The 14,346-nt window shown below is 43.4% G+C and overlaps 1 protein-coding gene across 1 annotated transcript in view; it reads right to left on the bottom strand.

The window, feature by feature from the left end:
* Hydin (HYDIN axonemal central pair apparatus protein) overlaps positions 1–14,346 on the bottom strand; it is a 352,204-nt gene that overhangs the window by 214,583 nt on the left and 123,275 nt on the right. Inside the window, exons 11-13 of the mRNA XM_055621008.1 lie at positions 12,584–12,702; positions 7,365–7,588; positions 437–504 (exon numbers count right to left, since the gene is read on the bottom strand). Of these exons, the coding sequence (XP_055476983.1) occupies positions 437–504; positions 7,365–7,588; positions 12,584–12,702 (411 nt within the window). The remainder of the gene's footprint in view (positions 1–436; positions 505–7,364; positions 7,589–12,583; positions 12,703–14,346) is intronic.

Genomic DNA, 14,346 nt, shown 5'->3' with positions numbered 1-14,346 from the left:
CAGGCAGGCAGACACAGTGTTGGAGAAGGAGCTGAGGATTCCACGTCTGGATCCAGGACAGCAGGATGAGACAGTGAACTGCTAGACCTGGCTTGAGCTTCTTAAACCTCAAAGCCCACCCGCTAGTGACACACTTCCTCCAACTGAGCCACATCTACACCAACGTGGCCACATCCCCTAACAGTGCCGTGCCCTGTGGACGAAGCATTCAAACACATCAGTCTATGGAGCCATTCCTATTCAAACCACCACACTGGGACTCACCGGCCAGCTAGCCTAGACTATTGGTGAGCACCAGGCCAATGGAAGAAATCGTCTCAAGGAGGCAAATTGCATTTCTGAGGATGACATTCAAGACTATCTTCCAGATTCCACGTGTACACACACACACACACACACACACACACACACAACATAAAAGAATACAGTTACTCACCATAGGAAACATCACCAAAGTGCAGAGCGGGGACATTAAAATGGAATGTCGGTCCAATGACACAGCCTCTGAAAGTCAAAACACAAATTGGGAAAACAGGGAATGAATCCAGCAAGTCAAGGCAACGATAAAATCCAGAAAGGAAAAAAACAAACCTCGACATGAAGTCAACGACAGAATCTAAGAAGCCATGATACAACAGGCCATTATGGTGGCCACTGCAATCATTTTTCAGTGTGTGTGTGGTATATCTCCGGTGGGCACAGCACCTGTGTGCAAGAGTTTGCATGAGAGTATGGATCCTTAGAGCCTATGCAAAATCTGGGCCAGCGTGGTGGTCACTTGTAATAGGAGGTGGAGAGAGAAAGTCCCTCGGGCATGATGTTTAGCTGGATTAACCAGAATTGGTGAGCTTTAGCTTCAGTGAGAGACCCTGCCTCATCAACTAAAGCAGAGCGGGAGAAGACACCTGATACCACATTGGGCCTCCACAGACATGTGTACCCACACACATATGAAAATGGACACATGCACATGCATACCACTCAATACACAAAAAAGTTTTCAGGTCTCAAACGCTAAGTTTTAGGAAATGACAGTGTGGTTATCATATAAACTTGTTCCTACCAGTGACCAGTGAAAAGGCAGCCAGATCACCAGACTCATGCTACACAATGTGGTTAATTTGGATGAATCAGATACTCTGTAAGAAAATCAGCTCATCAAGAACAAAAATTTGATTGCCTGTGATTTATCTCTGGGTTTGTCAACTTCTGCTCTGATTAAAAGATGACTTTATGCAGCTTCCTCTGCTCTTCCCTCATGCCCTGCGGTTGAGAGCATGTACTGCTCTTTCAGAAGACTGGAATCTAGCTCTGGGCACACACTGTCTATAACTTCAGATTTAGGGAATTTGATGCCTTCTTTTGACATCTGGACACCTGTACTCATGTGAACATGTGCCCTCTGTCACATACACACATAAATAAAGATAAAATAAATAGTTAAAAAGAAATAAAATGTATATTGGGTCTTTGGAAACATCTTCCCTGTGGGATAGCTTTCATGGTGTTAGAAAGTGCTATACAGTCCACTGGGAAGAAAAATTATCAGTGGTCTTACTCAGCAGTGATCCCTGTACACTTTAATACTAACCTGACAAGCAAGATGTACTCAGTGGTACAATAGTGTCATGATTACTATGGAGGTAACCAACCAGGTTGTGGTTGGCTTTTAGGCTACTTCCACAGGAGATAATTCCACCATGGCTGGAGAGGTTGTAGACTTTAGGTGGGAAACAGTTACTGTTGTTTTACTAAAGAGAGGTGTCACCAAACTACTTTCTAAATAGTTATGCCCATAGATTAGTGCTACTATCAACATCTGTCAAAGAGAATGAATAGTCTTATGAAGCTCCAAAATCTTGGGAAGTAGATGCTCTCCTGGGGCTTCCAGAAAGATCCATCATTCTACCATTTCCTAAATCTTAGCTCAACTAAGACAAGTGTTGATATTCTAATCAAGATCTCTAAAATAATAAATCTATATTGTTTTAAAGAAAGCTTATATGGCAGGTATTCTGTTTACTGCTTAAGCAATGGTCATTGTTCTCCACAATCAATATCTTTGAAAATGCCTACAGCAAAGGTAAGGGCTGAACAATCTCCAAACACGTGGCAAAGCTCTAAATGTTAGAGACACACAGCTACCCGTTTGCCACATGCAGCACATCGGTGCCATGGTAACCCGCTGGCTGCTGGAGGAGTGGCTCTAATGTGCTGAGAGGCTACAGCAAGCCTGGAGGAGTGACCAAGACTCACAGTGGCAGGTCGCAAGTTCTCACGCTGATGATCTGAAGTGATTTGCAAAAGCTTGTCTGGTGCTCAGCAGTATGTTAGGATCCAACTGAGATGAAGCCAAAGAAGCTCACTGCTTATGCAGTTGAGTTGGAAAAGATACTTTTGGGGGTCAGAGTGAAGAGTAGATAAAAAAAATATATAAAATGAACAGGGGTAAAAGAAAGTAGGAAAAGAGCAGAGGAAACTGCATAAAGTCATCAGATAATCAGAGCAGAAGTTGACAAACCCAGAGACAAATCACAAGCAATCAAAGGCTCTGGTCACTGAGACTAAATGATGCCGCCTGGACTTGGACATGGTCACCTGAATTCCAACAGGATATTCTCCAAGACCCAGCCGTCCAGCAATGTGACAGCCTGCTGACGTGATAGGCTCAAAGATTCAGACCGACTGTGGCATGACAAGTTAAGTGAGACAGTTTGAATACCAAACACATCTCTGTAACAGTTAAACTTCATAAAATTACAAATGCCAAGAGAGAGAGAGACCGGAATTGTTCATTTGGGTATGTTTTAAAACCACATTAATTTCATGACGTCACTTATTTACTCACTTAGAATATTGTGTCATACAATTAGAAGATCATTAGGCACAGCAAACAGGTATTGGTTCTCTTACTGCTGTGAAGAGGCGTCATGACCCTGGCAGCTCTTGTAAAGGAAAACAACCTTTAACTGGGGCTGGCTTACAGCTTTAGAGGTTTTAGGCAGACATGTGCAGCACCTTGATCCACAGGCAGCAGACAGGAGACCGTCTCAACATTGGATGTAGTTTGAGCATTTATATATGCTTCCTCCAACAAAGCCACACTTCCTAATAGTGCCATTTCCCATGGGCCAAGCACTCAAACTCAAGTCTATAGGGGCCACACCTATTCAAACCACCACAGTATACTAGCCCAAAATATCTGGAGTCCTAGCCAGGGCACCTGACGATAAAAGAACAGAAAACAAAATTCTAGAATTCACACTACTAAATCCACAGGCATTTCTTGAAACGTATAGCCCAAGAAAAGTTTTATTTTCTCAAACTAATGAGTGAAATCATAGTAATAACAATGCAGGGCTGGAAACATGATCTGCTGTATATTATTTTCATAAAACTAGACATTTCCTTGTGATACCAGTGGCTCACGGGTTTTCTGAATCACTGTGCTTTGTTTGAAGTGCTAGAATACTTTTGAATACATGCAATGATGAGTTTGAGAGGAAGTGAAATGGGGAAGGGAGTCTATGTAGGTTTTTTTCTCTCTCTCAGTAATTGGTAATTTGTTTAGGGATAAAGCCCCAAGCATTTTTTCCACAGATGACTTTTTCTTTTCACCGAGAGAAAGCAGAATAAACATTTAAAAAGATGGGGGGGGGGGGAAGCATTGAGACTTAGGGAAAATGGTCCAAAAGGCAGAGAGATAGACAGATTTAACCCCTGGAGAGCAACCAGGGTTTGGGTCCAAGTTGGCTTATGAGAATATTAGAACAAATTACACACAGTAGAAACCCTCAGGTCACCTTAACTGTCCATTCACTGTTGGTGACATGAACTTCTACTTTATGGTATTGAGAAGAGATTAGGCATTTAAAAAATAATCTATCAGTGTGGGCCCTGTGGTTGAGGGCACTTGCTGCTCTTGCAGAGAACCTGGTTCAGTTCCCAGCACCCATGTTGAGCAGCTCACAGTGCCTGTAACTCCAGCTCCAGAGGATCTGGAATCCTCTTCTGGTCTCTGCAAGCTCACTACAGGCATTCAAACACATTTTAAAAATATACCCAGGAAATGACATTTGATATTATAGGCTCTCAGACATTTTCATTTGAAGTGTACAAATCGATAGCATTTGGATATTTAATTGTGGCGAGCACAATTAGAGAACATTTTCAGTAACTCAAAAAGAAACCCATGTTCTTTAGCTGTCACCTTCTGTCATTTGCTATCCTCAAACTACTGGTTTGCATAGCTTTGCTTATTTTCAACATTTCATATCACTGGAATCATGTTGTGTGTGCATGCCCATGCGTGCGACTGGCTTCTTTCGCTTGTTGGGCTGTTTTAAGGATTATCTGTTGTGCCATGTCATGGTATATATCCATGCTTTTTTCTTTTTATTTAATTATTTACTTATTTTTACTATTAGTTACATTTTATTAACCACGCTTCTTTCTTTTTTCACTCCGTTTTGTGGCTGATAACATTTCATGAACAGATGTATGATATTTTGCTTATCTTTGCCTAATATGAATAGTGATGTTACAAATTTATGTACAAGTTTATGTATGGACATATGCCTTCATTTACATGGACAGATGCCTTCATTTTTCTGAGTATATCCTCTGTAATAGAGTTGTTGGGTCAGTGTTCATTTGTCTGAGCTAGGGACAAGACTACTATTGATCCTGGTTACAATGTCTTACATCCCCATCTGTAATTCATTATTTTTCCCAGTGCTGTGATACAATGCCTGTAGGAAAGGCAACTTGAGAAGGGAAGGGTTTGGGGTAACAGTTCGAGGGCGCAGTCCAGAGTGTGGGGCCTCTGGTCACATCACACCTGCAGTCAGGGATCTCCTTACTCAGCCTGAGACCCAGGCCGTGGACCTGTGACGCCCACAGTTATCGTGGGTCCTCTCACCCGAATGATGCAATCAAATCTAGAAATTCCACCACAAACAAGTCTCCCAGGTAACTCCAGACCCTGCTAAGTTGACAGTCAACACTAACAGTCATACCATCATCAATGTATTCATGCTCTATTTCCTCCAAATTCTCACCAGCGCTCTTTTTCCATTTTGTTTCCTGTGGCCAACGGCACAATGGTGAGGCGGATTTTCTTGTTATACATTTCCCTAATCATGCTACTGCTCATACCTATATCTCTTTGAGATTGGTGTCTTAAGAGCTTTATGTAGTTCTAAATTTTGTTATTAATCTTTTTCTTACTGTGTTGTAACTGCATATATTAGTTATAAGTCCCTTATTAGATATGTGAATTACAAATACAATCTCCCACTTGGTTTGATTGTGTACTTGGAAGCACAAATCTTTTTACATTTTGATGAAGTCTAATTTATTTATTTGTCTTTGCTTGCTTTGTGCTTGGGTGTCTTATCTGAGAAACCACTGTCTAATCTAAAATCATGCATATTTATGTATGCTCACTTTGAACAGTCTCATAGCGTTGGCTCCTAAATTTCAGTCTCTGATTTATGCTGAGGAAATTTCATTATTATTAAGCTTTTGAGCTCTTCTCCTTTTTATATCATGAAAGACTGGTGGATTTTGGAAAACGGCTTTTTGTTTTTAGTGAGATAACCATTTGGATTTTTCTTTTATTTTGCTGATATCCATTAATGCTGCATCATACTGACTGATTTTCATGCCTGATCCAGCCTTGAATTTCTGGGGTAAAATCCATCTGATCCTCGTATTTAATTTTTTTCATAAGCTGGCTTAGTGGTTTATTTTTAAGAATTATTGTATCTCTATTATTGTGTCCATATCTATACAAAGAGTATCATTCATCTTAAGCATTCTGTTTAAACATTTAAATATTCACCACATTGGTTTGTTTGTTTTTTTTTTTTTGTGACATGTTGATTTCTGGATGTTGTAGGGGTATGACTTGGCAATCCATTTTGATATCAAGAAGTCAGAAAGTTTGACTTAAAAGCTTAAGAGTTGATCTGATGGAGATGACAAAGAAGCCTCAAGGGACCAGATGGACAGCTTGCCATGGGCTGTGAGTTGTTACGGGCATAAATGGGCTGGTGTTCATGCTGAGGGAAGGTGTACCCCATCCTTTTCATGTGGTGCAAATGCCTGAAGGATGTGCACATATGCTGCTCCTCTTGGAGGAGTCTGTGCTTTCAAATATTTGGGAAACAACTCTAATTGTTAACATTTTTTTTTTTAAACATAGGGTCTCACGTAGCCCAGGTTGACCTCAGAGCTGCCACGTAGCTAAAGATGATCTTGAACTCCTAAACCTCCTGCCTCTGCCTCCCAAGTGCTGGGATGACAGGCGTGGAACACCATACCTAAACTGATTTTTAATATTATAACAAACATGAATGATTGAGGGAGAGAGTATAAATGTCTCCAGCGTGTTTCAGATAAGCCTTGACACTTGAAGAAAATCCTAAGTGTGATGGGCTGAGTGTCCACACAGGCTATCAGGGACAACCATTAGTTATCAGGCACTGCCTGGGACAACAGCAGCAAATGTCACAAACCCATGACTATCACTTACCACGAACAGCTGGAAAAGCCCTAAAGACTTCTATCATGAAAGTGTCTAAGCCTTGGCCAAAGGACTAACAAGTGGCCACTTTTACAGGGTTTGAGGGCATTATAAACAAGGTTGTTGACAGAATTTCCATATGATCAAAAATGGATGACAAAGGTTCAGGGACACTGAGACTAGACGAAGCTGTGGTCAAGAAGGCAGGTTGATTTGGGGGTCACTGCGAGAACTCATTTTCTCCAAACAGCTTCAAAACACAGGGTGCAGCGCACACAATACCACCGTGGACACGACCGGTCTCATCCGATCTTGGAAGCCCAGAAAGGTCTGGCCTGGTTAGTGCTTGGATGGCAAACCACAGGGCATAACTAGAAGCCAATATTTAAACCAGTGGTTCTCAACCTGCCTGAAGCTGTGACCCTTTAGTACAGTTCCTCACGTTGTGGTGACCCCTGACCATGAAATTATTTCACTGCTGCCTCAGTACCGTTATTGCTACTGGTATGAAGCATAGTGTAAATGGCAGGACATCTGACATGCCACCCTCAAGGGGGTCGCGGGTCACAGGTTGAGAACCAGTGGTTTAAACCCTCGTTTGGTAGGTTACAACTTATGGAAAAACCAGATGTCAAGATAGCATCTGTATCCATATGACAATGGCACCCATTACAGAAAGAAACATGGCGGGCATTTAAGAACACCCCCACCTTGCTGAAGGGTCCCTGTCACTTGACAGTTACGGACATCCGAGGCATGATCTACCCTCTGAGGCTCCAGAAAGCAGAAATGAAAACTCCGGTCAGTTTCTCCCTTAGTTACAGAGGTGTCCTACCTGATGGTCAGTTTCATGGGCTGGGGGGAGCCATTCACATCGATCAGGAACTCTTCTTCTAAGGGCCCCAGGATGGTAGAACTGAAAAAGATCTGGACAGTTTGGACCCCATCGGGTTCAATGATGCCTTCTTTCGGATTGAAGACAAAGCAGGCCCCCATGGCTGAAACTGGAGGGATCACGTGGAAGAGGGCATCGATGCTGCCTTTATTGGTCAGGATCGCCTGTGCCAAGCAAAGTCAAAGGTGGTCAGGTCAAGGGCACTGTGGTCAGTTTTCATGTAAATATTATGATGTACTGTTCAGCAGCAGGGGAAGACGCAGGAGTTAAGAAACCAGAGGAAACTCTTGAGAGAAATGACCTGCCTCGGGTCCTGAATGCCTGAGGAGTGGACTCTGAAGTCAGAAGGTCGTTTTATGCTTGCAGGGCTCTCTTTAAATTGAGTTAGTTGGGGCTGGATTGATGACTCAGAAGAGTGGATACCGTTCTTGCAGAGAACCCCAGTTCAGTTCCAAGAACCCATGACTACCTGGGCTCTAGCTCTCCAGACCTCACAAGTACCTGAACTCCTGTGCACACCCACCCACCCACACATACGCACAGTTAAAATTTAAAAAAAATCTTTGTTAGCCAGTTAGTCTAAAAGGCTGGTTATCATCATGCCCGTGAAGAACACTCTTAGACGCCTTTTAAATATTGTCTACAAAGTAACCACTGGAAGGCAGACAATGTTCTCATGTGTGTGAGGAAACTGAGGGTAAGTGCAGGCTGTAAAAGAAGAGAGCGAATCAGAACGCCGCAGCAGCAATGGCCTCAGCCTGGGCCTGTCATAGAGGTTGGAGACTGCGAGGAGATGAGGGTGCTCCCTGCTGCGCTCTGAGAGCTCATCCTCCTGGAATGTGCTCATCTCAGATACTCCTGGATGAGCAGCTATTTGGGGATTCTTATGCATGTAGACATTTTACTACAGGCGTTTTATTCCTGTATGCCAGTGTCCCAACACCAGGCTAGTGCCCTTATCTGATTGTACAGTAGGTTCTAAGTGTTCATGTGGGGAGCTCATGCCTGGCTTGTGGGGTCCTCCACAGCTGGCCTTAATTTGGTGTTCTCACCCCAATACCTCGCCATCTGTGTGCATAAACCTGCACCACAGTCATTCTTGGGTTGCAAAGACAGTGTTCTTTGTTCCTTGACAATTCTGCCTTCATACTTAGAGGACTGGCTTCCTCTCTTGATGTACAGGAACATGACTTAATGGATGTTAACACTGGAGGTTAATCAGAGTTAGTTATCTGTCCTCCTCACAGTGTATAGAGACTGATCATAGTTCATCTATCTACGGATGAAGGCATTTGGAATACTCTTAAATATTCTCTATAAAGCAAGGAAGGAGGTGGGCATAGCTAGTTTTTGCATATCTACGATGAAGATGAAGTTAAGTGAAGACTGAAAAATGTCCAAAGACATCCAGAAATTTAGTAGAAAGATGTGAGGTGCATCAGGGATGTGATAAGGAATGATGGACCATGCTGGAAGCTAAGGAGAGAGTCCCATAAAAGTCAAATGCGGACAGAGGTCAGTAGAAGGAACTCCAGGACGAGAGTTCAGGGTTTTATGCATAATGAGAGGTCACCCTGGCCCTGAAGAAGAGAGTGATTACCCGGGTGTGGTTACAGAATCCAGAGGACAAGTGTCCAAGGAGGGAGAGGTGCAGAGGAGCTGTGGTCAGCTAGCTTGGAGTCCTCCTTTGAGATAAGTGGTCAAAGGTGAGGATGGGAATGGCGGGAGGATGGGGAGATGTTTAAAGGAGGAGAGTATTTATAGTTATGTGAACCCAGAGCCCTGCCTAGAGGAACCCCCTACCACACCATGCGACATCTATGGTTTGGGCAGGACAAACAATGCATTCGGTGGCCAAGGAGACCAGCTGTGGCTAGAGGTAGACGAGACTCTGACTGGACTGGACTGACTCAGGCTGCTCTGGACAGAAAGCTTTGAGCTCTGCAGAGGGACACAGCCACCTTTGACAATGGCAGATAACCAATGCACCCAAACAAGAACATAAATAAGGTTGTTTGCTTCTTGGCTCATCTTTTTATGTTTATTTCCAATCTTCCTTCTCCTAAGGTTCCTGGTAGTCTGAATTATGTTTCCTTGTTTTTCTCTTTTAGAGAGGCCGCATAAAAAAATGATGATGGCTGAGGACTCGGGAGCCTGGGTTCAAATCCCAGATCTGCCTTTGACTTCCCAGCGAAGCAACTTTAGACAAACTCCCTGCTTTTTCTATGCCCCAATTTCACCATCTATCATCTTAACTTCTCATATTGCTAGGAAAGCAAATTTATGAATTCATGTAATTGTGAAAGCAATTTTTAAAAAAAAATTATTTATTCTTTAAATTTTTCATACATATGTATAATATATCCTAGTTACATACACAACCCTGAAGGCCACGATCTAAGGGAAAGGTTCTCAACCTATGGCTTAGGATACTTTGGGGGTCAAACAACCCCTTCACAGGGGTCGCCTAAGACCATCAGATATTTACACTACAATTCCTAACAGTAGCAAAATTAGAGATATGAAGTAGCAACAGAAATAAATTTATGGTTGGGGGTCACCACAACTTGAGAAACTAAATTAAAGGGTCGCAGCAGCAGGAAGGTTGAGGACCAGAGCTCTAGGCATTCACAGCCCTCTGTTTGTTGCTTTTATTGTTATTTGGTTAACAGGGCTATCTTTCCCAGGTCTTCTCAACAGTGACAGTTCTTTACTGTGTGTGTGTGTGTGTGTCTGTCTGTCTGTCTGTGTCTGTGAGTATGTATGTTTTCCTGTGGGTGTGTACCAGGTCTGTGTGCCTGTGCATTTGGAGGCCAGAGATCACATCCAGTGCCTTCCTCAATGACTCTCCACCTTATTCTTTGAGACAGTCTCTGACTAAACCTGGTGCTCTCTGACTTAGCAAGACTAACTGGTCAGTCCAGGGATCTTCCTGCCTCCATCTCCCCAGCACCGGGGTTACTGGTAAGTGTCACCACGCCCAGGATTTTACATGGGTTCCAGGGAATATGAATTCAGGTCCTCGTGTTTGCCCAGGAAGCATTTTATTGACTGAGGCATCTCCCCAGACTCAGTTCCTTTACCTCAGAGACTATGATGTCATTCTCTTACTCTTGACAGATCTATTTATGAATGCTGAATTCAGCCAGTAGTTTGGGATCCGGCTCTGAGGTCCAACTCTTGGGCGAGGGGGTCCCTTGTAATAGAACTTGCCCTCCCTTTTGTGTCCCTCTGGATTACTCCAGAGAATACTGCACACTCTTGGGATTATAGTTCTTTCCTCATGCATCTGCTGAGCTCAGCAGTGACTAAGGTCAGTGGCTAGTTATTCAAATTTCTCAGAGAGGTGATGTGATAAATTAGGAGATGCAATGAAGCATCAGCTTTGAGGATGCCGAGAGTGCAAAATCTTCCCGTAGCAGCACCTTACCGTGCCCCTCTCTGCCACTTTTCAACTCTGTCCAATCTGATGCCTCACCTCACTGAACACTTTGGCTGGCTAGGGTTTGTTCTGCAGTTAGAATCTGGGCATGCCTATTAAATTGCTAAAAAAAATTATCATAGTAGAGAAACCATATCCACTTTGTATCAGAACTCAATCTCTTTTTCTGATGTGGCATCCATAAAGAACATTCTGTAAGGTATAAGGAGAAGTCATGTAGGATAAATTACAGAAGCAACGCAGATGAATAAGAACTATCATACTCATTCTCTGCCTCAGAGACTCCACTCTCAAGAGCAACCAACATAAAATAATGCGGAAGTTAGCTGTGTACTCTCACAGTTTAATATCGTTCAGACTGTGTTTCTGTGTATATCATCAGTCCCAGCGTTAGCATCTGTGTACCCTTGCTTTGCCTCATTTAGATCAGTTACCCCAGTGAGTGTGGGAACTGAAGTACTCTGTTCCTGTGTCATGTAGGCATTTCTCCTTGTAGGCTGGGTTGACTTGGTGTGAAGAGATGGGGTGCTGAGAACTCAAAGGACTGGAAGAGCAGTAAAGCACCTTCTACTCATCGATAGCACAGAGGGTATCAGTGACCCAGTGCTCATAACATTTTCAGGCTGAGGGATTTGGCTGAGTTTCTTACCACCTATGGCAGCCATCTTCTTCTACACTGCCCTCGTTGCTCTCACGACTATAATCTCTGTCCTAGATGGAGAGAGACTGGGCACCAGACTGTCCGCTACAGGGGGGCATCTGCTGAACCTTCGCTCCACACGTTATCTAGTGTTAACCTAACTAGACGCCTAACTAAGCCCTGGATCACTCCGCCAGAAAGCGTGGGGGGGGGGCAACCATCCTGCTCCAATGGCTCTGTGTAAGGACCAAGTGAATGAATTCATTCAAAGCACCAGCACTTCTGCAAGGATTGCAACACACACACACACACACACACACACACACACACACACACACACAATTCCGGAGCCTGGCAGCTGCTTATCACTTCTTAAATAATTGCTTGCATTACCTCAATAAGATACAGACATTCACAGTATAGAAGCACCCTAAAACCAAGTTTCCATGACAGCCACTTGTATATATGTGTACTGTATACACTGGTGTGTAACAACAGTGTGTAAGTTTATCCTGTATGAGCTGACCCGTGAGGTGTACTGGAGTGTCGTCGGCTCTGAAGGACCGTAAGGTCGTCTTGGAAGTCTGGTTTCTGCTTAATTGGGAAGACAGCACAACACTCTCCTTTAGGAGTGTGATGATTGGTTTTTAAAACACAGATGGGGAGAGGGGCTTGAGAGGAGATCCTGAAGTGTGAAAACAGCTATCCCCATTAGGACATTGGAGAAAATGCAAAAAGCCCTCCTCTCCTCTGATCCGTAGGATTTATGTTGTCCCCGGAACAAGCGCTAGACAGATGGGGAGCTGTATTTATGGTTTTTTATTTCCCTCTGCGGCCTACAAATTGAGAAGGATAAAGCCAATTAAATTACAGCACTGAAGAGTTCTGGCGTTTGATGAAATAAGAGAACGGGAGGAGACACTCTACTTAGCATGGCTAGGAGCGAGGTTAGAACAGAGACAGAAAATGGAGAAGGAAGCTGCCTGCACAAAGTTTCCATCAAATAAAAAACATAGCAAAAGAACCAGAGAAAAGAGCTCACTGTCGGAAGCCTCAGTGAGCAATGGCAGGGCCCACCTCGTAACAGTGGGCAGATCCAATGAAAACTTTGCCAATGTCCAGTAATTCGAAGTTGAAGAGAATCTTGGGCCCCATTCCTTCTCCTCTGATTCGGAGGGGCAAGCGGATCTCTCGGCCTATAAAAGAAATTCTGACTTTATTAGCCCAAATCACCCACAATATATTACCAATGCAAAGCAAGAACTTCTTCAGTAACCCCAGTCACTGCCCTGTACCGAGGGAACTACAATTTAACTAAGGTGGAAGTTGTTTCTTGTCTTTAGGAAACAGTAATATTGCTAGGCTCTTACCTTTAAGGAACAGCTTGCAAAGCAATTTAGGCTGACATTTTATCAGGGAAAAGACAATTAAGAAGGTTAACCTCCGGGCACAGAAAGGCAAATGCTGTGCGCTCTCACTCCTGTGCAGATGCCAAAGCTGGTCCCACTGCAGCGGAGGGTAGAGGAGGGGATTACCAGAGAGAGGGCAGAGAGCAGAGGGCAGGGAGGGTAGAGAATACAGTCAGATGGTGTGGGGGTATAGCTCTGTGGAAGAGTGCAAGCATGGTAAGCACAAAATCCTGGGTCACCTCGCCAGTATCCCCCTCTGTCTCTGTCTCTGTCTCTCTCTCACACACAGACACACATACAGACACACACACACACACACAGAGGATAGTTCTAGTGTTCCATGCACAGCAGGGAAGCTAGAACACATCATATATTTCAAAATAGCTATAAGACAGGATTTTGAATATGAAAACACAAATGATAAATGGCCGGGACAATGGAAGAACTCATGTATTGATTTGATCATAACATTGCATTTATGCATCCAAATATATCATGGCACAACTTAATCAAGTGTTAACATTCTTCTGAAGTTTTTAATAAAGCAAGGTAGTTTCTCTGAATCGGAGGAAGGTGACCAGTGACTGATAATACTCACCAAATGGAAGCCACCACAAGATGCTAAAGGACAGCTTGTTTTGATCTAGATTCAGGAAGACCCAGGGAACTAGCCGCCTACATTTGTGGACCTGACTTCTATGCTCCACAGAACTTTTCCTACCCTATTCTGTGGAGGCCATAGAATGACCTCAGCAGTGTCTCAATATATCCACAACAGACCAGAGTCAACACAGCACAAAGACAACCTGTCTGTGGCTCCTCCTTTAGAACATGGGGATCTCTTCACTAGATAAAATATGAATAATTGCAAATTACAGAAGGTATGGAAAGACTCCCATAACTTGCCCTTCTTAAGATAGTTATTGTCAACATTATGGTGACTACTGTCTGTACTTGGTTATATATCAAAATGCTGTTAATAAAAATAAATGAGAGCATAAATCACATATTTGTTTGTACCTGATTTTTTTTTTTTTTCATTTAAAATAAAGCTGAGTAAGGCTGTATAATTGCTTCCCTCCCTCGGTGGCTTGCACAGTATTTCCTAGTACCGTTTCTAGACTGCAGGAAGGAAGCTTTTCAAGTCAAATCCAGCTCTAATCATCCAGATCCTGTGTCCTAAGCATGCTGTGCCTCTGGCAACAGATGCCCACCCTCAGCTCATCACAGGCAACCAAGGACCACATCCACAGCCTACATTGTTTTGGGATTCACTTGAACTACCTTGAGCAGCTATTCAAGAGGAGGTTTCTTGTGACAGGTACTGAAGGCTCTTTTAGTTATGGTTCCTGTGGGGGAGCATTGTCAGCCTAAGTGGTTTAACGTGTGTGTGTGTGTGTGTGTGTGTGTGTGTGTGTGTGTGTGTGTGTG

Source organism: Psammomys obesus, unplaced genomic scaffold (genome assembly GCF_907164565.1).
Source record: "Psammomys obesus unplaced genomic scaffold, mPsaObe1.curated_primary_1811, whole genome shotgun sequence".
Classification (NCBI taxonomy): domain Eukaryota; kingdom Metazoa; phylum Chordata; class Mammalia; order Rodentia; family Muridae; genus Psammomys; species Psammomys obesus.
Note: the sequence above shows the minus strand (reverse complement) of the source record. Positions and strands in the feature narration are given on the sequence as shown.